General features: G+C 44.3%; 1 protein-coding gene and 1 non-coding gene across 6 annotated transcripts in view; both read left to right on the top strand.

The window, feature by feature from the left end:
* LOC118361156 (partitioning defective 3 homolog) overlaps positions 1-18,621 on the top strand; it is a 592,408-nt gene that overhangs the window by 251,237 nt on the left and 322,550 nt on the right. For all 5 annotated transcript variants that reach the window (XM_052483308.1, XM_052483311.1, XM_052483309.1 and 2 more), the window contains 2 exons: positions 17,073-17,182; positions 18,011-18,094. In XM_052483308.1, the coding sequence (XP_052339268.1) occupies positions 17,073-17,182; positions 18,011-18,094 (194 nt within the window). The remainder of the gene's footprint in view (positions 1-17,072; positions 17,183-18,010; positions 18,095-18,621) is intronic.
* LOC118361813 (U7 small nuclear RNA) lies at positions 14,481-14,535 on the top strand. Its single transcript, XR_004821076.1, has one exon. It is a non-coding gene; the product is annotated as a U7 small nuclear RNA (small nuclear RNA).

Raw genomic sequence — 18,621 nt, 5'->3', positions numbered from 1 at the left:
TTTTATAATCTGTCTAAATAAACATAGAACAATTGTATCTATTATCATCTATCAATATTTAGGCTATAAACCATTTGTATTTCTAAACCATTGATTGTATGAGAGAGAGTTTGTGTTTTGATGCTGCCTTTTACATGCACTGAAACCCCCAAAAAGTATTTTCACAAAACTCTCTTAAAAACCAATATTAAGGTTAAAGAACCACTTTGGGTGTTTTAGAGTACTTCATTTCTGTTTTAAAACACATTGTGAGCATTAAAACACTTCCATAGGGTTTTACATTCAAACACCAGATGTCAGCTGAGATGCACTACTTTTCATGGTTTCATTACACAATCATGGTGTTTTGAGACTTTCTATTTTTACAGTGTAATTCCATGATCATTTCGCAGATATTTTATCGTCTTATCAAACACACAACGATTAGGAGGTCATTTTCCAAACACTGTATTTCTAATAGTTTCTGAAGTAAATAGGCCTAGTTAAACAGGTTTTACCCAGGGTTTGCTCTCTTCTCCTCTTACTGTAATGTATGTTCGCTCTATTGGGATTCAGAATTCTCTTCACCTCTTCCTCTCGCCCTTCACACCAGTAAAGTTCTGCCTTAATTTGACAACTTAATCTGAGCCATAATGGCCCAGACAATCGTTTCTCCCTGGGACTGTAGCCTACGTGTCTGAAACGGCCTATGGCTGGGACTGCATTATAAAGGCAAAACAATCGTCAGGCTTTTAATGCAAACAGCATTGGAAGCAGCACAATTAAAGTCCCCTGCGCTCAGATATCTTCCCACACAGTTTGCCCCCTTTGGCCTTTCCCGGTCCCCTTGAAAGTATCTCTCTCTCTTTCTCTCTCTCTTTCTCTCCTTTCCTAACTCATAGCCAACTCTGCCAAATGTTTTGGAGACACTTTTATTTTTCTTATCTCATTTGCACCGTTTTGGGCTTTTTGGGCTGTTCCTGCAGCCTGTCTGATACTTATTTCTCAGGACTAATTTAGCCCCAGCTAGCCTCCGCCGCTCTGAGAGAGGGGGGGACTGGTGATTCCGATAGCAGGTCTACCTGTCAATGTCCCTCCCTTTGTGTTAAAGTAGTCATTAGCAATCAGTTGGCTGTGTTGCTCAAAGAGCCACTGCCTTTTTGTGTCTCCTTCACGTATCTAAATGCATGGACACAGGCACATACATAAACACACAGACAAACACTCACCTGTCTTGCACTCATGTCGATTATCTTTTTCTTCTTCCCTCTCGCCACACCTGATTACCACTCGGGCAGCTTTTCCTACCTCCTTCATTTGGCCCTTCAGAATGAACAACAGCAACAGTCTGTCTGGACTGTTTCTCTGACAGTAAACAGATCTGGAGAAGTGTAGAGCGGAGACATCTCTGCCATGCACGTCAAAGATGACGACAACAAGTGAAACTATGCTAAGGTTACTTCAAGAGGTGAAAGGCATTGTTTCTCTCTCCATCTCCCCTCTCTCTCTCTCTCTCTCTCTCTCTCTCTCTCTCTCTCTCTCTCTCTCTCTCTCTCTCTCCCATTGCTCTCTCTCTCTCTCTCTCTCTCTCCATCTCCCTCTCTCTCTCTCTCTCTCTCTCTCTCCATCTCCCTCTCTCTCTCTCTCTCTCTCTCTCTCTCTCTCTCTCTCTCTCTCTCTCTCTCTCTCTCTCTCTCTCTCTCTCTCTCTCTCTCTCTCTCTCTCTCTCTCATTGCTCTTGCTCTCTCTCCCTCCATCTCCATCTCAACCTGCTCTAGCATATTTTATCATCACCTTATTTATGGGACATTTCTTTCCACGTCCTGATTAGAATTAGCGAGTGAGTTTTCCGATTTGCTCCGTGGAGTGAGAAATCACTTTCTCAATGAGAATAATTGAACATGGGCAGGGGTGCCAGCTCATTAGCTACAAATCATAGAAAGCAGGAGCACCTTAGCACCACACCATAATGACTTGTGGGAATAGAAGGCCCTAGCGTGCCTCGTACGGGGAAAAGTTGGACCAAGCAACAGCAGCACAGAGTCAGACATAGAAGTACTGTAAAACAAGGAAGTTAGTACCCTTATTTGTATGAAATGTGTTTAGAGTGTACGTTGAATCAAAGAAGAGATTGACAACCGGACTAGGAGAAGCAATATTAGCGTTATTTCTTTTCCATTAAATCAGTCTAAAAGCAAGGATTCTACTGCTCACTTTTAGTTATATTGCATACTGGAGCGCCTACTGCTGAAAAGCCTTCAGAGTATTCTGCCTAGTCATAGTATGAAAGAGAGTCAAATATTTTAAGGCGAGCCTGTCTGGTCTGCTCAAAGGACATTTACAAATGGAGCTGACTTTGTCCAGGCAGCTATTGTTGACAGTCCGTAGAAATTACTGTAGCTACGCTCTCAAAAACATTGCAATACATCAAATTGCTCATTTAAGGGCAGACACAAAAAGTTACTTTAGAGAGCCACTTTGACATTAAGTAGTGTCTCTCTGTAGTTCCACGCTGAATAATCATCACCTGGAGGCAATTAAGCAGTCAAAACCAGGAAAGAAAAAGGACATAGTGCAGTGCACAAATGGTGTGCACCCTATTTTCTTTATAGTGCACTACCCTATGTGGCCTGGTCAAAAGTAGTGCACTATCATGGTAATAGGGTGCCATTTGGGACAGAACCATGCAGTCTAACTTCCACAATGCAAATACAATATTTGAGAGCTAATAAGAGCCATATTCTGCCACACCTATTAGGCTAACCGGTTAAGCACCATTTATTTCCCTGCCAGGGTTTGCAGTGGGGCAAAAGATGGACTTTAGGTGATTGACAGGATCCGATTTCCCTCAGTGCTGAATAATTCAACACTATTTATTTGATTTCCCTTTTCTTTCTCTCTCTCTCCACTCCCTCTCTCTTCTCTCTCCTCTTTTCGCTCCTCTCTCTTTTATGTTTCGTTCGTTTCCCTTCCCTGTGCTCCAATGATTCCACACTGGCACAATGAGGTCCAGTGTCACAATGAGCTTTTCACACTGTTTTATTGGTTCCTGTTAAGAGGGCCACAGATTTTAAATTGCTGTAGGAATGTAACATGGCTCTAGCCTGCAGTAAACATCTCAAGCCCAGGGAGTGTGTGTGTGGGCGTGCTTGTGTGGAAGGGCCAGGCAGGAAGGTCCATTCTCCATTTAAGGCAAAGAGCCACATTTAATTTGCATCAATGGGAAACAAAAGCGGATGGCGGTTGAATGGGGGCAATGGGATGTTTTTTATGTGACATTGAGAATGGAGAGAAATAGAGAAAGAAGGAGAGAGCGATGGAAAATGTCCTTTGTGTGACGACACAAATTCACAGCCAGGGTGCTGGCTGTGTTCTCTTGTCCTCTTTTGTCTTGTGGTTAGCTCCAGATGGCTTGGCCTGGCCTCCACTGGCCTATAGCATGCAGGTGAGCCCACTGAGGCTTAAGCCAGTGTCTGTGGATCCTGGATACTCTTTTCATTACCTTTTTAGATGGAGAAATGCATTAATACAATGCTATTTAGGTAGGTTGGTCACATTTAGTTGAAATATCTTGGATATAAGTGGCTCATTAAAAAAAAAACTGAATTGCGATAGATTCATTGTCTCGTCACTATGCTTTTCTCCTTCTGACATTTCTTCCGTCTTACATATACAGATTTTTTTTTGTGTGTGTGTGTGTGTGTGTGCGTGTGTGTGTGTGTGTGTGTGTGTGTGTGTGTGTGTGTGTGTGTGTGTGTGTGTGTGTGTGTGTGTGTGTGTGTGTGTGTGTGTGTGTGTGTGTGTGTGTGTGTGTGTGTGTGTGTGTAGACCTTGTTGTTATGCATTAAAATGTGCTCTGTTATTCCCTAAATATATTCAGGATTTCCACTAGAACCAATCTGCTTTCTCCTTCCATTAGGCTTGCCATGGATAAGGCCTGAGAGGGTGCGGTGCTGTCTTCAATTGTAGGCGACATGAATCTGACTTGACGTTTTTGCATGATTGGTCTAAAAGTAAGCAGATAGCTCAGTAAACTAGTATTTCATTGGCAAAGAGTAGACAGGATGTTAATATGTTTACCTAAATAGACACAATGGTTGTTGCTTTTCTATACTGAACAAAAATATTAACGCAACATGCAACAATTTCAAAGGTTTTAGTGAGGTATACTTCATAGAAGGAAATCAGTCAATTGAAATAGATCAATTAGGCCCTATTCTATGGATTTCACATGACTGGGCAGTGGTCCACCCACTGGGGAACCAGGTCCACCCACTGGGGAGCCAGGTCCACCCACTGGGGAGCCAGGTCCACCCACTGGGGAACCAGGTCCACCCACTGGGGAGCCAGGTCCACCCACTGGGGAGCCAGGTCCACCCACTGGGGAACCAGGTCCACCCACTGGGGAGCCAGGTCCACCCACTGGGGAGCCAGGTCCACCCACTGGGGAACCAGGTCCACCCACTGGGGAGCCAGGTCCACCCACTGGGGAGCCAGGTCCACCCACTGGGGAGCCAGGTCCACCCACTGGGGAACCAGGTCCACCCACTGGGGAGCCAGGTCCACCCACTGGGGGGCCAGGTCCACCCACTGGGGAACCAGGTCCACCCACTGGGGGGCCAGGTCCAGCCAATGTATTTGATTTATTTGATTGAACCTTTATTTAACAAGGTAAGCCAGTTAAGAACTAATTCTAATTCACAATGGCAGCATACCAAAAGGCAAAAGGCCTCCTGCGGGGACGTGGGCTGGGACACATATTTTTTTTAAATATAGGACAAAACACACATCACGACAAGAGTGACATCCAAGCACTACATAAAGAGAGACCTAAGACGACAACATAGAAGGGCAGCAACATATAAGAAATCACAGCATGCTAGCAACACAACATGACAACAACATGGTAGCAATGCAATATGGCAGCAGCACAACACAGTAGCAGCATAAAACAGGGTACACACATTATTGGGCACAGACAACAGCACAAGTGGCAAGAAGGTAGAGACAACAATACATCAGAGAGGACAAGTAATCAAAATTAGTTTGAGGACTTTATTACAGACAGAAAGGCTCCTTATAGGACACATCACTACACTCTATGCTCTTCTGTAAACTGGTCATCTCTGTATACCCGTCGCAAGACCAACTAATTTATGCTTATTTATAAAACCCTCTTAGGCTTCACTCTCCCCTGAGATAGCTACTGCAGCCCTCATCCTCCACATACAACCCCCGTTCTGCCAGTCACATTCTGTTAAAGGTCCCCAAAGCGCACACATCCCTGGGTCGCTCCTCTTTTCAGTTCGCTGCAGCTAGCAACTGGAACGAGCTGCAACAAACACTCAAACTGGATAGTAATAATAATAATATTCCTCATCATCCCCCTCCTCAGACGATCCCGCAGGTGAAGAAGCCTGAAGTGGAGGTCCTGGGCTGGCATGGTTACACGTCATCTCCAGTTGGACGTACTGCCAAATAATGTAAAATGACGTTGGAGGTTGCTTATGGTAGAGAAAATAATATTAAATTATCAGGCAACAGCTCTGCTTTACATTCCTGCAGTCAGCATGTCAATTACACACTCCCTCAAAACTTGAGACATCTGTTGCCTTGTGTTGTGTAACAAAAATGTACATTTTAGAGTGGCCTTTTATTGAACCCAGCACAAGGTGCACCTGTGTAATTATCATGCTGTTTATAATCAGCTTATTGATATGCCACACCTGCCCAGGTGGATGGATTAGCTTGACAAAGGAGAAATGCTCACTGACAGGGATGTAAACAAATTTGTGAACCAAATTTTGGAGAAATAAGCTTTGTGCGTATGGAACATTTCTGGGATGTTTTATTTCAGCTCATAAAAAAATGGGACCAGCACTTTACATGTTGCATTTATATTTTAGTTCACTGTGTGGGTATATATATATTTTTAAGTCATTCATTTGCATTTGTAAGTAGGAAAACCTGCAAAATCGGCAGTGTATCAAATACTTGTTCTCCCCACTGTGTGTGTGTATATATATTCCCTCTCGAGAACATTTGTTTGCAGATACTGATTTGAACTTAAATGCACTCCTTTTCCTCCTCACCTCCAGATAGTCCCCCAGTCCTATTTGTCCTGGAAGCAGAGTAGTCAAACAGTGCGTCCGCTGGGACCTCATTTCATTACCGGTCCTCTCTGAGTCCACTTCATTTACCCACCCATAGAGCGAGGACACAGCCAAATGAATCCCGACCCCCAGAATCTCAGACTCCAGCAATTAAAAATAAATGAAGGAAGCGCCACTCTCCGCTGAGCACCTCCTCCCACCATCTTGAAAATGAAGCTCTCGGGGCAACACAGCAAACAAAAGTGAATCTGAGGAATAGACTGGCTCCTCGGTAATGACTATCTCTAGTGTGTACTCTGCTCCTGTTCAGTCATTCATAGGACCACATCAATCATCCTCCTTCAGACTTACCTCTTTGAGGTGTCTATGATGAGGTCTGCACAGGAAACAACCTGCAGCATACTAATGGAGAGACGTGGTGTGTCTCTGCTCTCTGCTTTAGATACTGGTTGACTCCCTGCAGGGATGGGATCAATTCCATTTAATTTCAATTGGAATTGGAATTTCTAGGGTGTGTCCCGAGTTGCGCCCTCTTCCTTTTTTTTTGTGCATTACGTTTGACCAGGGCTCACATGAGATACCGTGGAATAGGTATATTTAGTTACGGTTCAGCTGTTTGAAACTTGACTGTCCTCTATCTGTTTTACACGTCATTGAAATACTGACATACGTTTATGTCTCTGTGTCAGTCTGACGGTATCTAACGGGAAGAGACGCTCACTGACCTTCACAGACACTCTGAGAGATGGATTAGATGTTCAGAGCAGAGAAGACGAGACTGTCCTGGCCCCTAATCAGCTCAAAATGAAGATTCATCTGCTAAAATTACCACAGAGCTCAGTTCAAGTGAAAAGTTCCACAGAGTTCAGTTCGTGTAGAGCTCAGTTATTACTTTAGAGTTGAGTTAATGCTTATTATAAACTGGATGGTTCGAGCCTGGAATGCTGATTAGCTGTCAGTCAGGGTCTATCAGACCTTCTACCACAGGTGTGACAAGACATTTATTTAGACTCTTCTAATGACGTTGTTAACCAGTTAAAAATAGCATTAAGCATTAAGGCACCTCAAGGGTTTATGGTCGGTGTACTATGGCTAAGGGCGTTGCATCGTGCCTAATAACAGCCCTTAGCCATAGTATACTGACCATAAACCACAAACCCCTGAGGTGCCTTATTGCTTAAATGTACCACATGTTAATGCTCAGTTCATGACCAAGCCTCACACTCATCCATTCAGCTCCACAGTTCACGCTCAACCTAGAGATTGAGTGGAGACACAAACACACCTCACCTTACTTAATCAAGTAAGGGACCGAGTGCATCCCAAATGGCAAATCCCTATGTAGTGCACTACTTTTGACCAGGGCCCATAGGGCAAAGTGTGCCATTTGGTGCATAGCCTCAGACGCTAGAGAAAAGGATACTATCCTTCTAAAAGTTGTTGCTCCTTGACCATAAGGCCAAGTTGAGGATATGCCACAGATATGTTGATTGCAAAACAACTTGACCTCCTCAAAACCCAGTCAAATGTGAGACTGTACAAAAGCCCATTTCCCTTCCCATGTCACCCATCCCTCAGAGCTAACTGCCATTATCCCAAATTAGACCCCCAAAACGTCTCCGTGATTAGATTGGATGTGACTGTTGCTCCCCTGTCATTAACCCCTCTTCCCTCAGAGTCATCAGGTCATTTGAATCAGCCATCTTAACCACCCTATTAACGCAGCCAATGCATCAACCCGTCCCGAGTCACCAGACAGTTCTAGACTGTTATTTACATTTATGTTGTGTTTAAGGAAGGTTAAAAAGGCAGAAACCAGAGATAACATCATTATTTGGACACTGAGACGGTCCTGATAATGTAATTCACTTTGCCGTTCACTTTTTCTCTGTGGCGGTAATGGTGGGCGAGTATGAAGGCATAAACCATACTGTCTATGAGCGTATCATATGTGATAATACTACATGTGCATATCAGATGATTTGTTGTGTGGATGAACAACTAAGATCTCAACAAGGGGAGAGCCACGTGCAATTTCCATTAATGTCAAGTGGTTAGTCAGGCAAGGGAAAGACATGCGGCCATTGCAATTACTAAGGCCTCTCAATAAAGCCACACCATTGACAACTCTTCAGAAAACCAAGAATAGTGTGTAAATCCTTAATGCAAAAATAGGATTAACCCATTTCAATAATTTGCTGAGCGTCATAGCCAACAGGAGAGGCCCAGAGCGGAAGCAGAACACTTGCATTGCTACAATAGTAGGTCTCCAATACAACTCTAATGTACAGCAGCTATATTCTGTCTAGCACAGCATCTACTGAGGAAATTATTAGATTGTGATTCTGCAGAGAGAGCTTCACACACACACACACACACACACACACACACACACACACACACACACACACACACACACACACACACACACACACACACACACACACACACACACACACACACACACACACACACACAGGAAAGAAATGACAGTAGAGTAACCCTGTGTAGGCCGGCTGTCCGTGTCTCTGCCGATGGGGAGAAACACAGGCTGACTCTCTGATGAGGACGTGTTCTCCTCTCTGATTCTGACTCAGAATCCATGGGCTCAGAACTGTTCAAAGCAGACGACTGACTCCCCGTTCCCAAGTAGGGATTAGATGTACTATTCCTTTTGATAAACGATATCTAAGATACAGTATAGATTCATTATAAGACTATTCCTTTTGAGAAACGATATCCAAGATGAGAGTAAAACAAGACGAACAAGTACTTTATCGGAGTAACGGATAAGTTTGTTTCACTGTGGCCGCTGTGTTTTTTCTATGCTGTCTTTTTTGATCTCGCTGACCAAAGCACGACGTTCTTAATCATCAGTCCAGGAAAAGAGGCTTCAGCCAATGAGGGGGCAGCAGAGATGCCAACAGGGATGCAGGAATCAGCTACCCATAATGCAGTTAGGAAACACACCAAGCTCCATTACTGGCTAATGAAATCTATTTTCCTGGCACTGGATCTCAGATGTCGTAAACTTCACATTCTATTTCTAGTCGAGTTGATGTAGTTTTCTCCCCTTTTAATCAACAAAGACATCAAACCTTTAAATCTCCCTGTCTGCCTTTGGTTTTAAGACACACCGCTTAATAGGGTATAAAAGTTTGCATTCTGTATGACGTGGATTTACTTTAAGCAAATTAAAGCCCAAACAGGTTCTTAATGCTATTAAGCAAATTACATCAGAGATGTGAGCCTACCTGGGTCACATTTGTCCACATCAGTCTGAAAGGGTGTGTTGTGTGTTGCAGACAAGACTGGCATTTGGAGAACTGGACCGGAGGGGATAGTTTGTTTCTTCCTTCTTCTCTGTCAATGAATTGCATCTGTGTTACAGTACATCATCTACCAACCAGGATTTCATATGAGTCCAGGCAGATCTATCAATGACACGGCTTCCCTCTGCTCTGGGCTGCTGTATCGTTAAATGGATCATTAATTCAATTAGGGACAGCTAATTATAAGGGCTTAAATCAATCACTGAGTCAATAACAAAATCTCAAGCGGACGGAGACTCAAATGTTCAAGCCCTCATCAATAACAGTCAGGTTAGGAAGGAATGCTCTCTGGTCAGACCCAGAGCTTTAAAAGGATATGAATTATTGAAATCCACAATTCTCTTTTGTCCAGGGAGGGCAGTCTTACATGATCTATATGGTCACTTGAATTTGGTCGATTATATATGTAGTTTTATTTATATAAACTCTGAAAAAAAAGAAACGTCCCTTTTTCAGGACCCTGTCTTTCAAAGAAAATTCATAAACGTCTAAATAACTTCACAGATCTTGATTGTAAAGCGTTTAAACACCGTTTCCCATGCTTGTTCAATGAAGGTTATAGTTGTAGGCAATTAAGGTTACAGTTGTGAAAACTTAGGACACTAAAGAGGCCTTTCTACTGACTCTGAAAAACACCAAAAGAAAGATCCCCAAGTTCCCTGCTCCTTTGATAGAACTTGCCTTAGGAATGCAGCAAGGAGGCATGAGGACTGCAGATGTGGCCAGGGCCATAGATTGCAATGTCCGTACTGTGAGACGCCTAAGACAGCGCTACAGGGAGACATGACAGACAGCTGATCGTCCTCGCAGTGGCAGACCACATGTAACAACACCTGCACAGGATCGGTACATCCAAACATCACATCTGCAGGACAGGTATAGGATGGCAACAACAACTGCCCGAGTTACACCAGGAACGCACAATCCCTCCATCAGTGCTCAGACTGTCCGCAATAGGCTGAGAGAGGCTGGACTGAGGGCTTGTAGGCCTGTTGTAAGGCAGGTCCTCACCAGACATCAACGGCAACAATGTTGCCTATGGGCACAATCCCACCATTGCTGGACCAGACAGGACTGGCAAAAACTGCTCTTCACTGACGAGTCGCGGTTTTCTCTCAGGGGTGATGGTCGGATTTGCGTTTATCGTCGAAGGAATGAGCGTTACACCGAGGCCTGCACTCTGGAGCAAGATCAATTTGGAGGTGGAGGGTCCGTCATGGCCTGGGGTGGTGTGTCACAAAGCTGTGCATTACAGGGAAGACATCCTCCTCCCTCATGTGGTACCCTTCCTGCAGGCTCATCCTGACATGACCCTCCAGCATGACAATGCCACAAGCCATACTGCTCGTTCTGTGCGTGATTTCCTGCAAGACAGGAATGTCAGTGTTCTGCCATGGCCAGAGAAGAGCCCTGATCTCAATCCCATTGAGCACGTCTGGGACCTGTTGGATGGGAGGACGAGGGCTAGGGCCATTCCCCCCAGAAATGTCCGGGAACTTGCAGGTGCCTTGGTGGAAGGGTGGGGTAACATCTCACAGCAAGAACTGGCAATGCACTGCAGTACTTAATGCAGCTGGTGGCCACACCAGATACTGACTGTTACTTTTGTTGTTGACCCCCCCTTTGTTCAGGAACACATTATTCCATTTCTGTTAATGACATGTCTGTGGAACTTGTTCAGTTTATGTCTCAGTTGTTGAATCTTGTTATGTTCATAACAAGTATTTACACACATTAAGTTTGCTGAAAATAAACGCAGTTGACAGTGAGAGGACGTTTATTTTTTTTCAGAGTTGATTTGTTTATGCTATTTTGATATTGAATACTGCACTGTTGGGTAGGGCTTGCAAGTTAAACATTTCACTGTACTTGTGCACGTGACAAATTCAACTTGAATGACAGTTGGAAAAATAATTGTTGACAGGATCTGTTTAAGAGTGGATCCCAGTCGTTTGAGTCACGATTCAGCAGTGTAGTCCAGTGTTTAATGTAATGGTTGGGGTCCAGGAAGTGATTTGAAGTTAAAATTCTGAATTTGAATGTTTATTTTCAGTTTATTGAGAAATCATTGAAAATACTGTAGATGCCATTACTTCAGTTATTTCATTTTCATTTAACTTCAATTGGAATTTACCCTGAATTACCCTGGCTTTAGGAAGCATTTACTAACTGTACCTCTTTACTGTAGTTATACTGTAGTTGTCCTTGCATTATGGTGACTAGAGAAGCAATGTCCACTCTATCATGTTATGCCAGACATGGTGCCAGTGTCTTGTATGGTCTCATTTGTCTCTGTCTCTTGGACTGCACTGTAACCACATTAGCTCTATCATGTAATGAGGATGCAATTATTGGCCTTGACCTTTGTGAATGAGAGGAAAGCCTCCCTCCACCCTTCCTTCACCCTCTTCCCCTTCCTCATTTCAACATCATAATATGGATTTCTTTTCACACGTCAAAGTGTTTGTTACACTTGGCTATTCCAGTGTTTCATTTTGGTCATTCCAGTGTTTCATTTTGGTCATTCCAATGTTTCATTTTGGCCATTCCAGTGTTTCTTTTTGGCCATTCCAGTGTTTCATTTTGGTCATTCCAGTGTTTCATTTTGGCCATTCCAGTGTTTCTTTTTGGCCATTCCAGGGTTTCTTTTTGGCCATTCCAGTGTTTCATTTTGGCCATTCCAGTGTTTCTTTTTGGCCATTCCAGTGTTTTCTTTTTGGCCATTCCAGTGTTTCTTTTTGGCCAATCCAGTGTTTTCTTTTTGGCCATTCAAGTGTTTCTTTTAGGCCATTCCAGTGTTTCTTTTTGGCCATTCCAGTGTTTTCTTTTTGGCCATTCCAGTGTTTCTTTTTGGCCATTCCAGTGTTTCCTTCAGGATGGAATCTGATGGAAGGTTACTCGGCACACACCCTTACCACCAACCCTCCAGCGAGCAGACAATGTATGCGCAACCATGCGTCAATGTGTTTGTTTCGGGGTCAATCCGTGACCCAGCAGGTAGCTAGTCCTGCATCCAGCAGCCCTACCCCGTGTCCTCCTTATTCCCCCTGTCCACTCTCTCACCACTCAATCTGTGAAAGGAAACGGCACTCTGCACATTACAGTCCCTCCCTCTACTCCCTCCCCGTCTGACTGCCAAGCCAAGTTTCATATCTGCTTCAATAATCTAATGCACTGGCTGTCTAACCGCCAGGCTCCTAACGCTGTGCTTCCTATCATTGTTGGAGAGGCAGTTGGCTCTGACCCAGCCCCATGCCCACACAGCACACAGCCATCCCAGCCCCATGTGTTGAGAGATGTGCTCTCAGGCCCCTTCACTCCACCATGTCTGACTCTGCACAACACAGATAGGACCTAAAGTGAGGTGCAGAGAGAGGTGAAACGCTGCAGAGCTACTTCCCCTCTGATCAGGAAGGAAGGCATTGTCCGGCCAACTATAGTCAGGGGAATGAGATGGAGAGAGAGATTGCATTTAAAAATAGCTTTATTGGCCCTGTAGTTACATTGTTAAAGGCACAAGCTTTACTTCATTGTAACGGACCTAAAAAATTAAAACCAAGCCCCCTCCTCGTCCAGTATACATCGAACCCACCTGAGAGAGAAGGAGAGCGATAGAGAGGTGTCTCGTTAGCTAGTGGCTCACCTCTCCTGTCACTAAATGCTTAGTACTGACAATGAGACAGAGAGAGAGAGAAGGAGAGCGATAGAGAGGTGTTTCGTTAGCTAGTGGCTCACCTCTCCTGTCACTAAATGCTTAGTACTGGCAATGAGACAGAGAGCGAGAAGGAGAGCGATAGAGAGGTGTCTCGTTAGCTAGTGGCTCACCTCTCCTGTCACTAAATGCTTAGTACTGGCAATGAGACAGAGAGAGAGAAGGAGAGCAATAGAGAGGTGTCTCGTTAGCTAGTGGCTCACCTCTCCTGTCACTAAATGCTTAGTACTGGCAATGAGACAGAGAGCGAGAAGGAGAGCGATAGAGAGGTGTCTCGTTAGCTAGTGGCTCACCTCTCCTGTCACTAAATGCTTAGTACTGGCAATGAGACAGAGAGCGAGAAGGAGAGCGATAGAGAGGTGTCTCGTTAGCTAGTGGCTCACCTCTCCTGTCACTAAATGCTTAGTACTGGCAATGAGACAGAGAGCGAGAAGGAGAGCGATAGAGAGGTGTCTCGTTAGCTAGTGGCTCACCTCTCCTGTCACTAAATGCTTAGTACTGGCAATGTGACAGAGAGCGAGAAGGAGAGGGATAGAGAGGTGTCTCGTTAGCTAGTGGCTCACCTCTCCTGTCACTAAATGCTTAGTACTGGCAATGAGAGCGAGAAGGAGAGCGATAGAGAGGTGTCCCGTTAGCTAGTGGCTCACCTCTCCTGTCACTAAATGCTTAGTACTGGCAATGAGACAGAGAGGGAGACAGATGGACAATAGAGCAGGGCTGGCAGCCAGTGTAAGGCTCTTTCTGCCCTTGGTGACAAGAAGAGAGTGACACCCACTGCTTCTGAGTCACTCAGTCAATCAGTCCATCAGGGATGTCAGTCACCAGTTATCCCTCAAGGGACTACTATATCTACCTTACTATATGTCTCTCTCGCTTGCTCTCTCGTTCTTTCACTCTCTTTTGTATTTCTCTCTCCAACTCTTTGTCTCCCTCACTCCCTCCACATGAAAAAAATACTAGACTTGACTACAGCACTTACTATATAATTATGTAGTAAACTGTAGTATATTGTAGAGTATTATACTACACACTGTAGTATCCCTCGATCATGTGTAGCACTTACTATAGAATGCTGTAGTATACTATAGTAAATACTACAGCATTACCAACTTTTGTTTCTTAAGTACTACATGCAAAAACAGTGCAGACCCCTATAAGTTAATGATATACTCTGCCCATTCCCCTCCCCCATACCCCATATACCAATTTGTGCCACTCGTAAGTGAGAAACACAAGTATAAATCATAATTATATTGTGTTCTCTACAGGTTTTAGAAAAGAGCAGAAGCTCTGAACTATCTGTTCAGACCCCAGTCATACCTGCCTACCTACAGGTAGGTTATGGAAAACCTGCTCTTTTACAATTTCTCCAGTAGGTTTCTTCGAGGAGAAAGCCTCCACTTCTATGTCAAAGATAATACAACAAAAACACTAGTAAATACTACAATAATTCATGCAAAAAAATAATAGTCTGCAAAAACACAATAAATACCACAGCATGCTACAGTAAATACTACAGTATACCACAATCTGCAAAAAAATGCTACATTAATTTAGTATTTACTCGTTTTCTTTTAAGTCAGTAATTATTCTGTAGTTAAATGTAAATAATAGTTTCCGCTGTCGTGTTTTTGATAACTTTAGTCCGGTGAATACTACAGTAAAGTCTTCAAAAACATTACAGTGAATACTATTCTATTTATACCATAGTGTAGTACTTTTTTCATGTGGGTATCTTGCTACCTATCTCTGTTGTGAACCATGGATAGAAACCTCTCCTCACCTCTGTGCACCAATGAGCTCCACACACTGATACCTCACTCTCTCCTCCACTCCTCGTCTCCTCCCGTCATCCACTCCACTCCTCCACCTCTACCGCTTAGCTCAGCCTCAGCTCGACAGGTCTCCAATTTCCACTGGATAGAGATTCTCGGGAGCAGAGATGCATTCATGTCATGCAAAAATGTCACTCAACAAACAGCAAGGCTTGTCACCGAGAGCAACTGTTATGGGAGTTAATTACTTGTCAGTGTCAGTAATGATAAATGTGAATCACCACCTCTTCCTCGGCTTCAACCCAGCCATCTAAACCCTATTGTCAAAGGCAACAAGCAAAGAGTACTCCGCCATTCGTCTTCCCCTGCATACATGCTCTATGCAAATTATCTTTTTTTTTTTTTTAGAACTCTGTATTTTTTCAATATATTTCCCTTTCTCCTCCTCAGTATTCCACTTTTGGATATCTGATTGTATTTATTTTTCCATTATCACATGCTTCCTTCCCTTCTTTTCCCTTCACCTCCACCATTATGTTATCCTTCAGTCCTCTGTTTATAGTTTATGTAAGCATTCCACGGGTTGCCAGGTATCCTTGGGTTGCCAGGTCCGTTGAGGTCCCACTGTACAGTATGCCAGTATCCCCCTTCTTTTCCCTTCACCTCCACCATTATGTTATCCTTCAGTCCTCTGTTTATAGTTTATGTCAGCATTCCACGGGTTGCCAGGTATCCTTGGGTTGCCAGGTCCGTTGAGTTCCCACTGTACAGTATGCCAGTATCCCCCATCTTTTCCCTTCACCTCCACCATTATGTTATCCTTCAGTCCTCTGTTTATAGTTTATGTAAACATTCCACGGGTTGCCAGGTATCCTTGGGTTGCCAGGTCCGTTGAGGTCCCACTGTACAGTATGCTAGTATCCCCCTTGTTTTCCAACAGAAAGCATATGAATAAAAGCAAGGAGGCACATGAGACCTGTCATGACGCATAATTAAAAACAACAGAGCCGGGGCCTTGCATTGGGGACAAAGGTGATTGACTCATTTTTATAGAAACACCTAATAGAGGAAACAGCAGCTGCTTGGCAGCAGGATTCTGTCGCTATTCTGATTAAATTGTCATGACCCCATGTCAGTCTCTCTTCACCTTCGGAAATGTATAAATAAGAATACGAGTCTCCCGACGGGCCCCAGTACACCCTCTAAACCCTTCCCGTGTCGCAGGGGTTCACAGTTTGAAAGGGCTGAATGCATTTCCATAAAAAGAGAATGAGAGAGCGAACAGAGCGGTTATTTAGATATGCTTGACATTTCAGCGAGGAGGGAAGATGTAGGGGTGGGGCAGCAGGCATATTAATATCAGAGGCTAACAAACCATTTCAGGTCTTCTCCCTCTCTGCTAAGTGTCTAGACATACAACCCCCCCCAGAATGTCATCATTATAACAAAGAATCACCACATACCTTCTTGATCGAAATATCACCATTACACTTACCGTATGAATCAGCTGTGGATGAATATTTACCACTGTAAAAACACTACATTGTTATCTACGTGCATCATGAATACTGTGAATGTATCTCTTTAATACAGTATAAGGACTTCCTATTTCTCACAGAGGATGCTAAGGTCCCCAGCCGTCTGATATTGAGTCTGTCTGTAAACAGGGAGACAGAGAGGTATAATGGCTAATGGCCCTGGCTGAAGAACAGGGAGAAGGGTAAATGAAATGGAGAGAGAGAGAGAGAGAGAGAGAGAGAGAGAGTGAAAGAAACAAATGGCCTGTGTCTCATCCTCCCGTCGCTTTATCAGATTACTGTAAGAACCTGGCAAACCGCTACCTCCTCCCACCCCCCCCCATCCACATTGATTGAGTATGAGTAATCGATTACGGCCACTTCAGTGTTGCTTGGCTGTCCTCTGTCGGATGTTGCGGAGAGAGAGCCCCAACGCTAAAACAGAGACCATTACTCTCCTTCTCCTGTAATTGGATTAAAAAGGAGGGAGGAAAGAAGAGATGAGATGCAGAGACGCAGACGGTAGGACAGCTTAGGTCACCGCCAGTATAGTCTTTGATGTTCCCTGTCACCTTGTTCTTTCTCTCTCTCTCTTTCTCTCTCTCTCTCTCTTTCTCTCACACTCACTCTTTATGTCTGTCTAGGAGGAGGAGGAGGAAGAGGAGAGGGTGAACCAGGAAGAGAGGAATGGGAGAATAGAGCCGGTGGGGAGAGCAGACTCCTGTGTGGAACACTCCCCAACGTTATCTCTGAAGTAAGTGCATTACACACCACCGTCCTCCTGGTAGGAATGGACTCACCCAACTCTCTCTCTTCCTGTAATATAACCACTTCCTATGACAGGCATACACCATATAGACTCACTCATCTCAGTACTCCGTAACATTGTCGTGTCCATGAATCAGATGTTCTATACTCAATATATACACCATTATTACATAGTTACAGATGCATTTCCCAAGACCACCTCACACTCAGTGCATGTCTCCACCATCAGTGTTACCACCATCATCATCATCATCATCATCATCATCATGTGATTTTCCATGTATTTTTGAACTATTATTAATGTGACTCGTACGCCTTCGCAGCTTTATTTGCAGGGCTGAAGCATCCCTCCACATTTCCAATTCATCGGGGCTAGTTTTACTGCAGAGCCCACAAAGACCTGATCTTAATCACTTAATTGGAGTCTCCATTTGGGTCTTTAATCGACCTCTGGTTCCTCAGCCTGACTGTATAATGGATGGCTTCATGAGAGAAGAGGCATAGCTGAGCCAAAGCCAATCTCTATAGGGCTCGTATCCCAAATGGCACCCTATTTCCTATAATATTCACCATGGGCCTTGGTCAAATGTAGTGCGCTACAAAGGGAACCGAGTGTCATTTGGGACTGGACCAGTGAGTGACTGCAGTAGCATCTCCCTAGCTGCTAGATATAGGCTCCATTCCCAGACCTGTCATGTTATCCTGTTGTTTTGTGTTATTCTCAATTTTTTCTGTTTCTGTTTTTATTTCACACATGCGTTCCTCCCTCCCACCGTTCCTCTCACTCCCTGCCTCATCCATCATTGTCCCACAGTGACATGCTAAAGCTGGTAGAGGTGTCCAATGTCGGCGGGCCTCTGGGGATCCACGTTGTGCCTTTCAGTGCCACGGACAGAAGGTAAACCTGACTGCTGATCGAGGATCAGGCACCACCTGTCCATATAACAGTATTCATTGTGATCTGAAATGAAAAACTGGTCCTAGATCAGCACTCCTACTCTGAGACGCTAGACTTATTAGGGCCCAGCTTCCCTGTCCCAGTATGAAACGACTACAGCACTCCGACTAGGCTAGCCCCTAGCCCCTTGTCCTGATCTGTCTGTTTGACGCCTCTGAAATCTCTCTCTCTCTCTCGCTTTCTCTCTCTCTCTCTCTCTCTCTCTCTCTCTCTCTCTCTCTCTCTCTCTCTCTCTCTCTCTCTCTCTCTCTCTCTCTCTCTCTCTCTCTCTCTCTCTCTCTCTCTCTCTCTCTCTCTCTCTCCCCCCCTTTCTCTCTCTCTCTCTCACTCTCTCTGTCCGTTCTCTCACCCGGTCTCTCGCCAGCTCTGTCGCTCACGGCTGTCATTGTGAGTGACTGTGATGTCTCTTGGCCTCTTTTTTAAAAATCTTTCTTCTTCCTTTTGTGTTTTCAATTTCTGAAACACTT

Source organism: Oncorhynchus keta, chromosome 28, assembly GCF_023373465.1.
Source record: "Oncorhynchus keta strain PuntledgeMale-10-30-2019 chromosome 28, Oket_V2, whole genome shotgun sequence".
Taxonomy (NCBI): domain Eukaryota; kingdom Metazoa; phylum Chordata; class Actinopteri; order Salmoniformes; family Salmonidae; genus Oncorhynchus; species Oncorhynchus keta.
This window is presented reverse-complemented; position numbering and strand designations above follow the sequence as displayed.